Here is a 17,418-nt window from a genome sequence, read left to right on the forward strand (position 1 = left end):
ACACTTGATTTATACAGTGTTTCAGAAGCAGGGCCATCAAGTCAGCAAACTTTGCCTAGATCCAGAAAGGTAAAGAACTTTCTGCCTAGAGGGGACCAGCCCTTCTATATTGTTTGTGTGACATTTTATCAACAAAAATGTCTCCAGAAAAACACTCTTGGGTACAGTTTTGCACAAGGGAAAGGAAGGGTGTGGCTCACAAAGAAAGGGCATGAGATTGTCTCAATTTGCAAGAAGAGAAAATGAAAGTAGAATTCTCAAAAGGGAGAAACTGAAGTGGGGTTGAGAACAAAAAAGAACAGATGGGGGGTTGGAGGGACAAAAGGGCACGTTGGCAGCCCTTGGGAGCTGGAAAGCTTTTCGAAACCATAAAAGCCAAGCTGCTATCCGTTTTTGTCTCTAACAGCGGGTCATTAAAACCTCCAGCTATTTCCCAGGTGGTGGGATGACCTACTGCCCTTTCATTAAAGTCCTGGATAATCTGAACAGCGTTCTGATGGAGGTGACACCTCCACCTCTGCCTCCCCAGGTCTCTTGAATTTCAACTTAATGGGTTTTCACTGTGTCCGAAAAATGAAAAGGCTGCTTTTGAGGCTGGAATGGAAAACCAATGCTCAATTAATTTGAACTGTTCCTCTGCTCTCCCTCAGTTCAGCAGGGCGGCTCATCCAGCTTTGCTATTAGGCCTCAGGGCTGTCAGTTGCTTCCAGACCCTGATTTCTAGACTGAAACTTAGAAGAGTGGAAAGGTTTGCCCCCAGGCACTTGGCCAGCTGGATTACTATGATTAAGTAGTTCTGTTCTCAAGGGCTTTACATTTGCCTTCTCTCCTTTTTCTCTGCAGGGGAACTCTTTTTTTGTGATGACAAACTTTCTCAAGATAGAAGGCCAAGAGCAAGGGTTGTGTCCTGAGGTAAGATGTGATGGGTGACAAGAGTTCCTGGAAGAGACACAGGTCAGAGGAAATGGAAACTGACACCAGGCGTGTTTTGGAGCCTGCGAATATTTACTGAGCCTCTGCTTGCTACAAAGCAGGGGTGTAGATCTGGGCTGGGTGGAAAGGGCGAGAAGATGTTGTAGTTCTCCCTCTGTAACCACCAGATCTTGATCTGTCCCCCTGGGTCTCCAGCTCCAGCACTAGGAGCCTGTGCAGCTCAAGGCCCCCTTTCTCCATCGCTCACTCCCTGTGCAGCTCATGACAACAGGGATCCTTGGCCTTTGCACAGCACCTCATGTTTCAGTGGAGCCTCACTTGAACTTTAGGGGGGTAACAGCATTCCCAGCCCCATTTTACAGGTCAGCACAAAGATCAGAGAGGTTCAGTGACCTCCCCAATGTCACACAGCTTGCTGGAGGCAGAGCCAAGCTTAGAATCCAGTTGTCCTCATTCACAGCTTCTGCCACGGTCCACTGTGAACTGCCTGCAGGGCCAGCCTGGGAATCAAGTTTGATTTTTCATCCCACTTCTTAGAGTTTTAGGCTCTATATCAGGTAGGAATGCTCCCATGTCTCTTGCCGTCACCACTACCACCCATGCAGTCTTTCCCAGACTGCATGGGTGGTAGTGGTGATGGCGGGAGATATGGCTAGTGGGTAGTGGTGAAGGAGGGAGACATGGGAGCATTGCCCTCTCCGTACTCTCCACCTTCCCCTACTTTTTCTGGAAAACTTTCTTCCCTATCAAAACATACTGGTCCTATTCTGTCCCATCCCAGTCCTGCTCTCTGCTCTGTAAAGTGATAACTAGCTATTCTGGTAAGTTTGTCTATAGCAAAATTTGTCTAGGCAACACACTCCTGCTGTTCCCCTCTCGAGTAACTCACCTGCGCTTTACCAGGGACCGTCCCAACTGAGGGGCACAACGCTGTGGCAATATTGAGCAGGTCCCCAGCCTGTGGGGAAGACCAGCCTTGCCTGTGGGTCTTGCTCGTCAGCCTACTCTGGTGACAAGGCCTAGATTTCTGAGTGTCTGAGAGATCAGGGTGGATAAGCTCTATCTCATTACAGTCTTTGGCGTCATTTCTACCTAAACTTGGAAACAAGCTAACATTCCCTTGGTGTCTATCTCAATGACGTTCCCCTAAAAGTAGACCTCTCTATGTTTATCTTGCCCCCATCTCCCCTTAAATGTTCCTGCTACTCTAACGAAGTAGCAGGCATCAGTCCAACTAAACACTCCCTCCCACCTCCCTTCCCAGCAGCATCCAAAATTGTGTCCAGTTTGGGGCCAGTTTGGGGCCAGTTTTGCTTCCCATACTCTGGAATTGCTACTTACCCTCCACCCCTGTGGTACTTTGCACAGATGCTTTCCTTTTCGTTTCTTTTTTTGGCTTGCTGCGGCTTGTGGGATTTTTGTTCCCCGACCAGGGGTTGAACCCGTGCCCTCAGCAGTGAGAGCTCGGAGTCCTAACCACTTGACCACCAGGGAAGTCCCCTACAGCACTTTTCAAGTTACTGAGACTGGTAAGGAAGACTAGGGTAGCCCAGAGCCTGGATTTAGGAGCTAGACTGTAAATGGTTTAATACTTGACGTATTAGCTTTGTGACTTTGGGCAGGTAGCTTCACCACTCTGTGCCTTGATATGTTCATTTGCAAAATGGGGCTAATTACAAAACCTAGCTCTTAGGATTTTTGAAACAAATGAGCGAATCTCTGTGACAGGCTGGAAACAAGGCATAATACATTGTAAGCACTGGATAAATGCGAGCTGTGACGGTTCGAATGACAAGTTACTCTTTCTCAGACAGGATGTCACTCAGACTGACTGGAACTCAAACAGCAGCCCAGAGAACGCTATGTAACTCTTGGGATTTTAACCTGTGACCCAAGCTGGTTTGGGTTGCTCTAATGGGATATTCGCCTCCTCTCTTTGCATACTGACACCCACCCTAACTCTGATCAAGAGGTGGAAGTCAAGGACAGGGCTTGACTCAGTAAATATGGCCAAACCCCAGCGGTACACCAAAATGAAGAGACATTGGTTATATCTATTGCTGCATAACAAACTACCCTGAACCTGGTGGACTTAAAGCAACAAGCATTTTACGAGCTTTCATAGTTCAGTGGTTGACTGACCTTAGCTGGGCAGTTCTGCTGATCTTGGGATCTGCATGGGATCTCTCACGGCGCTGCAGTCGGATAGCGGCTGGGGCTAGCACCATTCGGAGGCTCAGCTGGGGTACCGGGATGGCTGGCCTTTTCTTCCTCTCCGGGGACTCTCAAGGCTTCTCCTCCTTTCAGAGTCTCTCCGCATAGTCTTTCTAAACTTCCTCATAGCAGCTCAGGTTCCCCCAAACCAAAAGAAGCTTCCAGGCCTCCCAGGCTCAGTACTAGAGCTGACACAGCATTACTTCCACTGCCTTCTGTTGGTTATTTGGTCAGAGCCAGCCCAGCTTCAAAGGGAAGGGGAAACCCTCTACCTCCCAATGGCAAGAGCGACAAAGAATTTGTGGCCATCGTCAACGCATGTGACAACCACAAAAAGAGATGATTAAAACGTCTTTTTAAAAAATATATTTATTTATTTATTATTTATTTATTTGGTTGCACTGGGTCTTAGCTGCGGCTCGCCAGCTCCTTAGTTGCGGCATGCGAACTCTTAGTTGCAGCATGCATGTGGGATCTAGTTCCTTGACCAGGGATCAAACCCGGGCCCCCTGCACTGAGAGCGCAGAGTCTTATCCACTGCGCCACCAGGGAAGTCCCACGTCTTTATTTTCTTTTAATTTTGGAATTTCTTTTGGAGAGTAAAATAGAGTCAGTTTATCTTCTTTCCTGAGATTTCTTTCCAGTCAATAATCAAAATAACATAGCTTCCCATGAGCCACAGTAAATGATCATTTGTTCATTCATTCATTCATTCCACATTCATCAAGACCCACTATGTATCAGGCACTCAAACTACAAAGATATGACCCAGGCCTTGTATTCAAACGGTTCATAGTGTAGTTGGAGGTCACAAGGGCAGCAAACCAAGGACATGCTGGGTAACAGGAAGAAAGCAACTTGGGAAGAAAAGAGAACATGAAAGAGATTGAAAACTACAGGAAACGTTCACTGAGCAAGAGCCATGTGCTAAACCCTTTCTCATCATAATTCATTTAATTTTCACAACAACCATATAAGACAAATCTGTTCATTCCCCTTTTACAGGGAAGGAAACTGAGCCTCAGAGAGGCAAAGTTCCTTGGCTGAGGCCACTCAGCTAGAAAAGGGTGCAGCTATTGCCGAACCTGGTTGTACCTGGGTCCAAGCCTGGGGACTCCCCTGAAGCTCTGTAAAATTGCACAGAAGAGGCTATTTTCACAGAGGTTCTGGTTTCCCCAAGACGGGCTGGTAAACCTGGTCCCTGAAAAATGGGAAGCCGAGTATGCATAAACCAAGTCATCTCATTTTTCTTCTCCTCATTCTGTCCTCAGCTCTTATTGAAAGCTGATTGACCTCATTTTCTCAGGCCAGGAGAGAGTGCTGGCTGGAGTCCTTTATTTCCACATTTCCTGCTGAGACTTTGTGCCTGTCCGCTTCACTTGTTTCTGGAGCCACAGGGCTGCTTGAACCGGGCCCCCTGCTCTCCAACACAAGGGCTGTCCCCGAAAGTGGCCCCTGGCATACGCTTCTTAGAATTTCATTAATTTTTATTTTTTATTGAGATGTAATTCACATACCATAAAATTCACCATTTTAAAGTGTACCATTTAGTGGTTTTTAGTATATTCGCCGAGCTGTGCAGCCATTATCACTATCAGTTTCCAGAACATTTTCATTATTCCAAAATGAAACCTCATATCCATTAGCAGTCACTCCCATTCCCGCTTCCCTCAGCCCCTGCGACCACTGATCACCCTTTTGTCCATGGATTTGCCTGTTCTGAACATTTCATATACACAGAATCATACAATATGTGGTCTTTCGTATCTGGCTTCTTTCACCTAGCATCCATCATGTTTCAAGTTTCATCTACATTGTAGCAGGTACCAGTACTTCATTCATTCCTATCTGTGGCCAGCCAGATAACATTCCACTGGATGAATGTCCTGGATTTTAGTTGTCCATTCATCTACTGGTGGATATTTGGGCTGCTCTGTTTTCTTGGCATTATGTGCAAGCTTTTGTGTGGACATAGACATCTGCCCTTCTGTATCGCAGGGACACACGATGCTTATTCCTCACTACCTTGTCCTTCTCTCTGCAGTACCCCACCCGCGGGACGCTCTGTTCCTCTGACCGGGGCTGTAAAAAGGGATGGATGGGTCCAAAGAGCAAAGGTATGTTCTGTTTCTTTTCCTGAGACCCCGTGGGTGGATGGTCTGGAATCTTGGTGACATTCGAGATGCCCAGATTTTTAGCCTCTGGCTCTCAGCTGCCTTCGTCCACCCTCCCCAGGCCATGGATGAGCCTGTACCTGCCCCATGCCTCGACTCTGAACCCAGAGGACCAGCTGCTGACTATGAATGTGACTCTAACTCCCAGTGAGAGCAGCTCCTGAAAACCTCGCAGAATTAGCCCCTTCAGGGTTCTCATTGATAGAAAAACTGAATGGCCTATAGCATCATCTGAGTGTTCTAAGTGTTTCCTCTTGAATTTCCCCAAAGGTTGAAAAGGATGAATGTGTACCCCCAGGGCACCTGGGGACAATATTAACCTTCAGAATTTCCAAAGCTCTTGTTTTAACTTAAGGCACATAGTAAAAAAATTACCACAAAAAAGAAAAAGTAAAAACCATCATTGTTTATCATACACCTGTACACAAAAAAGCATATGAATATTCAATTCCATCCCATAATACATATGCATTTGAGTTGGTGGAGAGGTCATTAATATTATTTACTATTTAATTTTCCCCTCAAAAATTTGTTAATGACACCGATACTCCAGGAAGATGCGCCATGCTTACTCCATGGCTCTGTACATCCTGGTACATGCTGTATGCACCTAGAGGGACTCAGATGCCTGTTTAGAAGCCAAGTTCTAGTCCATTTATACGAGGCAAAAGAATATACCCTGTTCAGCTCCCCCCCTCAGCCATCTTTTCTTGCAAAGAAACCAAAAAAATCGAACGGCATCCATGGTCTTTCTGTGTTCTCTTTGATCCTTTTTTGAAAAGCTTACTGTTCTATGTGTTGCTTGCTTGTTTTTTCTTATGTAAGTTTGTGGTTTGGATGGGTTTCATGGAAACTGAAACTGCTTGGGTTGAAAAACATAGTCTCTTGCTTGAGTTGAGTGGAGTTTCCTCCCCCCCACCCCACCGCCCGTTCTGTCATACCTGTGCTTCTACGACCCCTTGACCCCCACAGGAATCCAGACCGGCAGGTGTATAGAGTATAAAGGGAAGCAGAAGACCTGTGAAGTCTCCGCCTGGTGTCCCGTGGAGGCAGTGGAAAAGGCCCCAGAGTGAGTTGTAGGGAGGGGACAGACACGGTGGCCCTCAGCTTTGAGCAGATGAGGTTCTGCCAGGCACTGTTCCGACTTCCCTTCTCAGCACCGTCCCCCCAAGTCCCAGGGCTTACTGGCTTGGTGGCTCCTGTGCCAGGCACACTAGTGGTCTCTGGGAGGCCCCTGATAGTTGTTAAAATACTGAAATCATTCCATACCAACTGGTAAATAGCTAATACCTTCAGCACCCTTGGGTGCCCCTGTCCCTTGGCTGTCCCAGTACCTTCCAGGGCACCCCCAGGTACCTCCTCCAGTGCTACAGCAGGATCCTTTCAGACTGCCAGTGTCTGTACTGAGTGATTAAGGAAGAGAAGGTGGGAGGGAGGGAGGGGAAAAAGGAAAAAGGAAGGAAGAGGAAGGGAAGGGAGAAGAAAAGGAAGGAAAAGGAATGGAAGGGGAGGGCAGTTTTCTTAAGTTAAATGTTCATAGTGACATACAGATTTGGTGGTACCCTGTATTGACTCTTCTCTTTAACACAAAAGGTCAGGCCCAGAGGGCAGAACTTGATGTTAAATCTCAGAAACCACTGGGAGGGCTGCATTTCAGCAGAGAATAAGGAGAGCTGGATTCAAATCCTGGCTTTAACACATCCTTGCTGTGTGACCTTGAACAAGTGGTTTAACCTCTTTGAGCTTCAGTTTCCTTGTCTTTAAAATGAGGGTAATAGGACTTCCCTGGTGGTCCAGTGGTTAAGACTCCGAGCTTCCAACACAGGAGGGCACGGGTTCAATCCCTGGTTAGGGAACTAAGATCCCACGTGCCACTCGGCGGGGCCAAAAAATTAAAAAATAAAATGAGGATAATAATTGCACCTACTTCACTGGGCTGTTGTGAGAATTAAATGAGATAATACTTGTACAGTGATTGCAAAGTGAGCCCTGTGCTTGGCACACAGTAAATGCCCAATAACACACACACAGATGATCTGCCCCTAGACATGTGGTGGTTCTAGACCAGCACTGTCCAATGGAACTTTCCGCAATGATGGAAAGGCTCTGTACCTGCACCATCCAATATGGTAGCCACTAGCTACATGTGGCTATTAAGCACCTGAAATGTGGTTACCACAACTGAACTGAATTTTTACTTTACTTTAACTTAAATAGTCACACATGCCACAAATGCCTAGGAGATGTTGGACTATATTGGACAGTGCAGCTCAAGACAAATGTGACTCAGGGCCACACTATCAGCATCTCTGGGGCAAAGAGAAGACTTCCCCAAACTGACTTCTTAGAAGGTTCAGGCAAAAGTTTCCTACGTCAGGATGGGAAGCACTAGGCAGTATCAGCCAGTCCGGCCCTCAATTGTTAATGGCACAACCCTGGTTCATTTGTAGGTCAGGGAAGTTTCTTTGTCACCGAATGAATGTTCAGGACCTGGGTGGGACATCAGCCTACATTCAAGGAGTCCCTAGTTCAAGGCAAGAGGCTTCTCGATTGCCTGTGGTTTTCAGTCCTGGCTCTGCCACCATTCATTCATCAGATAAATACTGTGTATCTGTAATGTTCTGGGCCCTGGGCTGCAATTTTACATGACCCTGGGCAAGTAACTCCTGGAACTTTAGTTTCTTAGATGTTATACGAATGGATTACTAAGATGATTCATTTAATTGTTCGTCCAACACATCCATTACCATGTAGTAGGTGTTAGATATTTATTTTACATGTAACCATACACAAGGGAGGCAGTGCTAAATTTTTTGTAAAATACAAGAAGACCCAGATATGCAGCAGGTCCCAAGGCTCTTACAATCTAATATTGGGTTGGCCAAAATGTTTGTTTGGGTATTTCGTAACATCGTACAGAAAAACCCGAACGAACTTTTTGGCCAAACCGATAGAAGAGATATGACACATGTACAGAGGGCTGTAATTCATAATAGAAAATTATAAGTGTCATGAAAGAGGAGTAAAGGGGATCCTGTAGTCCTTTGATTCTTAGAGTATTGCCCAGGAAGTGTGGGGTTTAGAATGTTCTAAAGGCAAAGGGTCTGGCATATAGCAGGAATCTGTCGTAAATAAGATTTTTTGTGTGTGCAAGGGACAAATATAACTTTAACTGGGGGGCTTCCCTGGTGGCGCAGTGGTTAAGAATCCGTCTGCCAATGCAGGGGACATGGGTTCGAGCCCTGGTCCGGGAAGAACCCTCATGCCGTGGAGCAACTAAGCCCATGTGCCACAACTACTGAGCCTGAGCTCTAGAGCACGCGAGCCACAACTACTGAGCCTGAGCTCTAAAGCCCACAAGCCACAGCTACTGAAGCCCACATGCCTAGAGCCTCTGCTCCTCAACAAGATAAGTCACCGCAGTGGGAAGCCCACGCACCTTAACGACAAGTAGCCCCTGCTCATCGCAACTAGAGAAAGCCCGCGCACAGCAACGAAGACCCGATGCAGCCAAAAATAAATAAATTTTTAAAAAAGCTTAAGTATAAAAAAAAAACAACTTTAACGGGCTTCAGATAAAAAGGACTGTTAATTTTTGGCTTGTGTTTTTGACTCATGTAAATGAGAAGTCCAGAAATACTAGCTTCAGGCATGGCTTGATCGAGGCTTTCAAATGATGTCTTAAGATTTTCTCTCTCTTTTCCTCCACCTTCCTCCTCTCCCCAGCCCCTAACTATTCTTTCTTCCATTCTGGCTCTCCTTACACTGTGGTCTGGGGCACTCCAGGTTTACACTGTCTTTGCTACTAATAATCCTAGAGAAAATGAGTTTTTCTTTCCCAACAGTTCCCACAAAAATCCTGTAATGTTCTCAGTGGCCTAAGCCATGTGACAATCTATGAACCTATCACTGCAGTCAAGGGATTAGATTACACTGTTTAACCAGCTCTGGATCACTTGCCCGCCCTGGGAGCTGTAGGGATGGGCAGGAGATGAGAGTGGGCTGAGAGTGGAAGAGACCTGGCTTCCCCAAAGGGAGAAAATTGAGGTGCTACTGCCAAAGGGGGAATTGTTGCTGGACAGGCAAAAATTACAGTGTTCTCTATAGTTATATCTCCAATAGAGCCAAAGTTGGGCTCTGGAAGTCCTGGAATAAAAAGCAGATCATTCTTTTTTTTTTGGCTGCATTGGGTCTTTGTTGCTGCACGTGGGCTTTCTCTGGTTGCGGTGAACGGGGGCCACTCTTCATTGTGGTGTGCAGGCTTCTCATTGTGGTGGCTTTTCTTGTTGCGGAGCACGGGCTCTAGGCGCATGGGCTTCAGCAGTTGTGGCTTGCGGGCTCTAGAGCGCAGGCTCAGTAGTTGTGGCGCACGGGCTTAGTTGCTCCGCGGCATGTGGGTTCTTCCCAGACCAGGGATCAAACTCATGTCCCCTGCATTGGTAGGCAGATTCTTAACCACTGTGCCACCAGGGAAGTCCTTTTCTTTGTCTTTTTAATATTTATTTATTTATTTATTTAGGTTGCTCTGGGTCTTAGTTGCAGCGAGCGGGGTCCTTAGTTGTGGCATGCATGTGGGATCTAGTTCCCTGACCAGGGATCGAACCAGGGCCCCCTGCATTGGGAGCGCGGAGTCTTAACCACTATGCCACTAGGGAAGTCCCCCAAAGCAGATCATTCTTGATGTCCCCTTCCAAATACCCTCCACCTTTAGCCTGTGCTTCTCCCAATAAACATCTGCCGCCTACTCAGGCATGTCAGGCAACAGTGGTATCTTTTTATGGAGCCAGTTCTCTCCATCTTTAACAGATTGTCAACCCCACAAGGACAAAAACCTCGACTGTCTTTTTCATCACTACATCACTAGTGCTCAGCCCCATGCCCAGTACAATAAATATTTGTTGAATGAATGAATGCATGGATGGCGGGTGGACCTTCCAGCAGTCGAGAATTTGGGCTCCTCTCACTCATGGAGAATTTTACACTACTCAGAGCCTCTAGAGTGTGAATGATAGAGTCAATTATATATGTGTGGCCCTGTGCTAAAGGCTGAGGATGCCAAGATGAGAAAGTTGTCTCAGCCCTGCAGGATCACAAAGCCTATTGTGAAAGATACAAACAGGAGTGTGCTGGAGCTGGCTTGTACGAGCTCTGAGCCGTTTCTGCTCATCCCTTCCCAACTCCAAGTTCACTGATGTTCTACTGGTAGCTTGAAATCAGCTAGGGTGGGAGTATTTATACCACAATAATCAGTAACTCCTACAATATCAGGGCTTTTTGTTTTCCTGGAAAGCTGGTTATTAAATGTTTACCAACATACCACTATGCATAACTAAACATATAATTATATCAGAGTGAGAAGTATTACAGTAAATGCCACGGGGTCTCTTTTGTTTTTTGTGGTTTTTTTGGCCATGCCACGTGGCTTGCGGGATCTTAGTTCCCTGACCAGGGATCGAACCCGTGCCCCCTACAATGGAAGTGCAGAGTCCTAACCACTGGACCACCAGGGAATTCCTTCCACAGGGGTCTTAAGAAGGGAGAAATTCTTCCTGGAGAAGCTGGAGAATTTTGGAAGGTTTTTCCCAGTGGATTGCATTTCTCTTCATCCATCATATTGACCCAAGCAAGAAACCAGAGCCTCTGGTCCATTGGCCCACTGACTCCTTTGGTCCCTGTAGTCACTGATCCCCATTTTTCATTCCTCTCTTTCAGGCCTGCGCTCTTGGGCAGTGCTGAAAACTTCACTGTGCTCATCAAGAATAATATTGACTTCCCCAGACACAACTACACCACGTAAGCACCCAGAATGTCTGGCTATATTAGTTATCTACTGCTGTGTAACAAATCATCCCAACACTTAGAAACTAAAAGCAACAAACTTTAATTTTCTCACATAGTTTCTGTGCATCCCAGAATGACATCTGGATATGACTTCACTGGGCGGTTCTGGCTCAGGGTCTCTCAGGTTGCAGTCAAGCTCTCATCTCCAGACTGGACTGGGGCTGGAGAATACTCTTCCAAGCTCGCTCACACAACAGTCAGCAGGAGGGCTCAGTACTTCATCATGTGGACCTCTCCTTCAGACTGCTTGGGTGTCCTTAGGACATGGTGGCCGGCTTTCCCAGAGCAAGAGATCCAAGCCAAAGAGCAAGCAAGTGAGACAGTAACCAAGATGAAAGCCACTGTATTTTATAATCTAATCTCAGAAGAGACACACTATCACTTCTGTCGTATACTATTGGTCACAGAGACCAACACTGTACGATATGAGAGGAGAATACACAAGGGTGTAAATCCCAGGAGGCAGAATCATTGGAGGCCCTCATGATGCCCGGGTACCATATTGGTTCACTCTTATGAAAGAGATGGATCCCAGTTTTCAATAGAGATGTTTGTTTGCTTGCTTTCCATTATGTGCAGGAGAAACATCTTGCCGGATATAAACGTCACTTGCACCTTTCACAAGACTCAGAATCCACAGTGTCCCATTTTCCGACTAGGAGATATCTTCCAAGAAACAGGAGATAATTTTTCAGATGTGGCAATTCAGGTTGGTGACGTCTTTGTACAGTGGGATGTGGGGGGGTGGGTCAAGGGATGGAGGATGACAAATGGCCAAGAGGCTGGACCACTGGGTCTTAATAATATGCTCATATTTATTGAGCATTTTGTAAATCCATGCACGGTGACAAGGACTTTTCCTGTATCACCTTATCTAATCCCACAACAACTCTATGAGAGACACTCAGTGTATTCGTTTCCTGTGCCTGCTATAACAAATTACCACAAATTTTGTGGCTTAAAACAACACATTTTTTTTTTTTATACTACTGGAGGTCAGAAGTCCAAAATGAGTTTCACTGGGCCAAAATCAAGATATCAGCAGAGACATGCTCCCTCCGGAGGCTCTAAGGGAGAATCCATCTCCTTGCCTTTTCCACCTTTTAGAACCGCATTCCTTCCATTTCTTGGCTCACAGCCCCTTTTTCCCGCTTTGAAGCCAGCAGTACAGCATCTTGCTTCAGTGGTCACATTGATTTCTTATTCTGTGTCAAATCTTGCTCTGCCTCCCTCTTATAAAGACCAGTGTGTCTTCACAGGGTCCACCCAGATAATCCAGGATAATTTCCTCATCTCAAGATCCTTACTTAATCACATCTGCAGTCTCTTTTGCCATTTCAGGTAACATATTCAGAGGTCCAGGGATTAGGACCTAGGATTAGGAATATTTGGGGGACCATTACTCAGACTACCACACTTGGATTAGTCAGGATTCTTCTGGTTGCAAGTTATAGAAATCCAACTCAAATGATGTAAGCAAAAACTAAATCAAAAAGTAATTTGGGGGCAAATAATAGAAACCAAACTCAAGTGGATTAAGCAAAAAAGGAACCATATTAACTTGTGTAAAAAGACCAAGAAAAATGAACATTCTAGTATACCCAAGGCATCCTCCTACCTTGGGAGTTTTCTCTTGCTGTTCCCCTCTGCCTGGAACAGTCTGTCCCAGACATAGCATTAGCTGCCTCCTACACCTACTTCCAATATTTACTCAAATATAAGCTCAGTGAAGCTTTCCCTTACCGCTACATTTAAAGCGACAATTCCCACCTCTATCCCAGCATGCCCTATGGCCCTTTCCATGTTTATTTTTATCCCTGGCACCTAGCATTATCTGACATACTATATATTTTACATACCCATTTGTCTGTTGTCTATTTTCCCTGACTAGAATGTAAGTTCCATGATGGCAGGGACATTTAGCTTTTTTTTTTTTTTGGGGGGGGGGTGGTTCATTTTTGTGTAATGTTCAGCCCATAATGGACACTCAATAAATATTTGTTGATTGAATGAAGAGTATGATAGATTTAGGCATAGCTGCCTCCAGGAACTCAAATGATGTCTTCAGGAATCTGACTCCTTTCATCTCTTGATTGTTTCCTTAATGATGATGTCATTCTCAGGCATATTCTCCACATGTCAAAGCAAAGCCACCAAAGCTCTAGCACTGTGCTATCCAATACGGTAGCCACAAGTCACATGAAGTGACTTAAACTTAATTAAAATTAAATAAAATTAAAATTTTATTTCCTTGGTCATACCAGCCTCATTTCCAGCATTCAATAACCACTGGCTATTGTACTATACAGCATGAATATAGAATATATCCATCATCGCAGAAAATCCTATTAGACAATGCTGCTTTAGACTTTCACACTCTATAGCTAGTGGTCCCAGTCAGTAGAGGACTTCTTTTCCTATGGTTCTGGCAAAATGTCTCAGGAAGAGCTCTGATTGGTCTACCTTGGGCCACATATCTATCCTGAATCAATCACCAGGTCCAGAAGGGAGCACTGTCCTGATTGGCCAGGCTTGAGTCATGTGCCCACTCCTGGGGCTTGGAGAGGACATAGCCCCATTCAAACCACTGAGAGTTGGGAAAGGTGTTTCCCCAAGGAAATTCCAGGTAGTTTTCCCAGAAGGCGGCAAATTGGATGCCAAGTGACAAAGGCATTAGATATTCACTGTAATATGTAGAGTGCTTGGCTTAGTGCCAGACAAAAAAATGGCAGTTGTGATTATTCTGTATTATTTCCCCTTTCTCCAAGTCAGAGCCTCCTTGCTACTCATTTCTGTATCCTCAGTATCTAGCATACTGTCTTGAAATGCCTAAGTTCATTTATTCAAAGACATACCTTTTTTTCACTTTTAATAGTTTCCAAATCAGGAAGTGCTTTCAGTTGATGGAGTCTCACAGTTTAATTGACAGCATTTTTTTCTTAGAGGAACATTAAGAAAAAAAAAAAAACCCTATGTGTCTTACAAGCAATGGTGTCTAAGATTCAGTGAAATATGATAGTCAGTACTCAAAAACATGTTTGTAGAAAAAAAGAAGTACCAAGTATAGGTAAGAGATTAACAGATTCTTTAGAAGTTTAGAGGAGAAAGGTCACCATGAATTGAGGGGCACAGGGGTGGCTGAGTGGGTGGGGAAGGATGTTTGCTGGGTCTTGAAGGATGAGGAGGATTTAGCTAGAGAGGTGAGTGGAAGAAACATTTCATTGGGAGAAAAGGTCAAGGGCCAAGATTTAAAAATTCAAAGCAGACCGAGCAACTCCACTCCTAAGTATGTACCCACGAAAAATGACAACATATGTTCACACAAAAACTTGTACATAAATGTTCACAGCAGCATTATTCATAATAACCAAAAGGTGGAAGCAACCCAAGCGTCCATCAAAGGATGAATGGATAAACAAAATGTGGTATGCTCAATCAATGGAATATTCTTCCACCACAGTAAGGAATGAAGTACTGACACATGCTACAACATGGATGAACTTTAAAAGCATCATGCTAAGTGAAAGAAGCCAGACATAAAGATCCTATATTATATGATTTCATTCATATGAAAGTTCAGAATAAGGAACTCTATAGAGACAAAAAGTAGATTAGTGGTTGCTTAGTGCTTGAGAGAGGGGTGTAACTAAAGTTTACATGTTTTCTTTTGGAGGTAATGAAAATGTTGTAAAATTGATTGTGGTGGCAGTTGCACATATACGTGAATATACTAAAAACTGTTAAATGCACAAGTTATGTGGGCGAACTGTATGTGAACTGTATCTCAATAAAGCTGTTTTTTAAAAAAAGAAATGAAAATGCAAAGTGTGTTTAGGGAAAAGCATAGAGATTTCAGAATAAGAGCTTTCTCCAGGGGTGTATTGGGAGATAAGCAGAGAAGATGTGATGGAGCACGATGAATTTCAGTCTAACAAGTTTCAGCTTAAACTTTACTGGGGGGTGGACATTACACGTGTCTGATTACAGGAGTGGTTTGTTGAAAGTTATATTTTAGGAAAATAAATTTAACGGTGGCGTGTTCCAGGTGGGAGGAGGAGCAGGGAGATGCGCTTGTAGCTGCCACAGTACTAGTTGTATGAGTTAGATAGGGCTGCACCTATGGCTCTGAAATTTTTAATCAGCATTTTTTTTTTTTCCCTCAAAAGCCAACTCTTCCTTCAGTGGTCATCACTATGTAGGGAGATGTCTGATGGCTGCATAACCCATGTCCAGCGGGACTTAGAGATTGTCTCTCGTTGTCTTCCCCAGGGAGGAATCATGGGCATTGAGATCTACTGGGACTGCAACCTGGACAGTTGGTTCCATCACTGCCGTCCAAAATACAGTTTCCGTCGCCTTGACGACAAGACTGCCAAGGAGTCCTTGTACCCTGGCTACAACTTCAGGTAACAGTGCTCCAGGTCAGACTTGCCCAGTGACTGGCCACCCTTGGATCCCCAGGGACCTTCCAGGCCTGGCTGAATTGTATCCCCAGCAGCCAGCAAGACTAGTTTTGGTTGCCAAGGCAACAAGAGGAATGTAAAAGACTTCCTCTAAGAGCTAGGCAGTGACTGAATTTTTGTATGAATTATTAAAGAATTGCACACTCTTTGTAAGATAAAAACAAAACTTGGGAAACAGAGAAAAGCATAGAGAAGAGGATAAAAATCACCCATAATTCCTCTATCCTGAGATAATTGAAGATAACCCTCTGGTGAATGTTCCTTCGTCTAACCAATTGTTTTGTGAGGCTTATATGAGATCATATCACATTTACAGTTTGGTATTCTGGGGGGGGGTTCATATGCCAGGTCACTCAAAATTCTTTGTGACCATCACATTAATTATCATCGTATTCCATTGTGAGTGTAATGATAACGTTAGCTACAACTTAGGGAGGGTATTCTACATACCAGGCATTTATATCACCATCACTAAACCTCACAACCACCCTGGAAGGTAGATATTAGTGTCCTGGGGAAAGCTGAGAAAGGTGAAATGATCTCCCCTAGACCCACAGCTAATAGTAGAAGCTCCATAATCCTAACCTAGATCACCAAGACCTTAAAACACACCCTTTCCCTTCCATCTCATAATTTTCTCACCATTCCGCCATTATTGGATATTTGGGGTATTTCTGATTTTTCTTTATAAATAACTCTGTAGTGTATATCTCTGTACATATATCTTTGTTTGAATCCCAGATTATCTCCTTAGGATAAGTTTCTAGAAGCAGAATTATTGGATCAAAGGTTATGAGCATTTTACCATGTGCTTTCAGGTTTTAAAAATACCATATGGCTATATTTTTCATTTCTCGGATTTATATTCAGTTCTTTTTCAAAGCCACCTATTACTGTTTCAGTGAGATCCATTCTTAGCTTATGGATCCTACTCCTTTTGTCCAATCTACTGTATAACCCCTTTCACACTGAACTGTAGCAACTTGGATGGGATTTCTCTTTGTGGGGCTTTGGAATATTTGTTGGTGGACTTCGGCAGAAATGATCTTGTGCAAAGTTTTGCGTGTGCCATGGGATATGGAGACATTCCTCTGGGGTGACAATTTAATTTTGTAGTTGTTCCTGCCAGGACTGTATGGCATCTATCAATTACAAACCAGTTTTTAGTTTAATTTATTGGTGCTGGATGTCTTCACTCCACTAGAAGTATCCCATCCCTGCTTCCTTGCTAAGTTGGGCATCTGCAGCCTCAGCTCCTTTCCCAAGAAGTATGTTAAGACTCTAGCTGCTCAGATACAAATCTGATCTGGTACTCCTAGGGTTCACGTGGCTTTAGTCCCCACTTACCACTCATCTCTAGCACCTGCCCTTCCTTGTTTTGAGCTCAATAATATATTGATATGACTTTAAAAAATACTTTATCTTGCACTTCTTTGTGTAAGTGCAGTGGGGTGCGAGGTGGTGGTGGAGGTGGTGAGGCAGCCTGCCATCTTGATTGGAAATCCTTTTGGTGAGAACATTTTTTTAAAATAAATTTATTTATTTTTGGCTGCATTGGGTCTTCGTTGTGGTGCGCGGACTTTTCATTGTTGTGGCTTCTCTTGTTGCGGAGCACGGGCTCTAGGCGCGTGGGCTTCAGGAGTTGTGGCTCACGGGCTCTAGAGTGCAGGCTCGGTAGCTGTGGCGCACGGGTTTAGTTGCTCCGCGGCATGTGGGATCTTCGCGGACCAGGGCTCGAACCATGTCCCCTGCATTGGCAGGCGGATTCTTAACCACTGTGCCACCAGGGAAGC

At 44.8% G+C, this 17,418-nt stretch overlaps 2 protein-coding genes across 5 annotated transcripts in view; one reads left to right on the top strand and one right to left on the bottom strand.

Annotated features, from left to right (window-relative positions):
- The window catches only part of IFT81 (intraflagellar transport 81), a 142,800-nt gene extending 139,305 nt beyond the window's left edge, over positions 1 to 3,495 (bottom strand). For both annotated transcript variants that reach the window (XM_027124807.1, XM_027124806.1), the window contains exon 1: positions 3,076 to 3,495. The gene's annotated coding sequence lies outside the window, so the exon portion shown is untranslated. The remainder of the gene's footprint in view (positions 1 to 3,075) is intronic.
- Positions 1 to 17,418, top strand: part of P2RX7 (purinergic receptor P2X 7) — a 51,874-nt gene that overhangs the window by 21,315 nt on the left and 13,141 nt on the right. For all 3 annotated transcript variants that reach the window (XM_027124815.1, XM_027124816.1, XM_027124814.1), the window contains exons 3-8: positions 844 to 912; positions 5,192 to 5,264; positions 6,294 to 6,390; positions 11,034 to 11,114; positions 11,742 to 11,871; positions 15,432 to 15,568. In XM_027124815.1, the coding sequence (XP_026980616.1) occupies positions 844 to 912; positions 5,192 to 5,264; positions 6,294 to 6,390; positions 11,034 to 11,114; positions 11,742 to 11,871; positions 15,432 to 15,568 (587 nt within the window). The remainder of the gene's footprint in view (positions 1 to 843; positions 913 to 5,191; positions 5,265 to 6,293; positions 6,391 to 11,033; positions 11,115 to 11,741; positions 11,872 to 15,431; positions 15,569 to 17,418) is intronic.

This window comes from Aethalodelphis obliquidens, unplaced genomic scaffold, assembly GCF_003676395.1.
Source record: "Aethalodelphis obliquidens isolate GAN/ISIS:26980383/991018 unplaced genomic scaffold, ASM367639v1 scaffold28, whole genome shotgun sequence".
NCBI classification, from domain to species: Eukaryota; Metazoa; Chordata; class Mammalia; order Artiodactyla; family Delphinidae; genus Aethalodelphis; species Aethalodelphis obliquidens.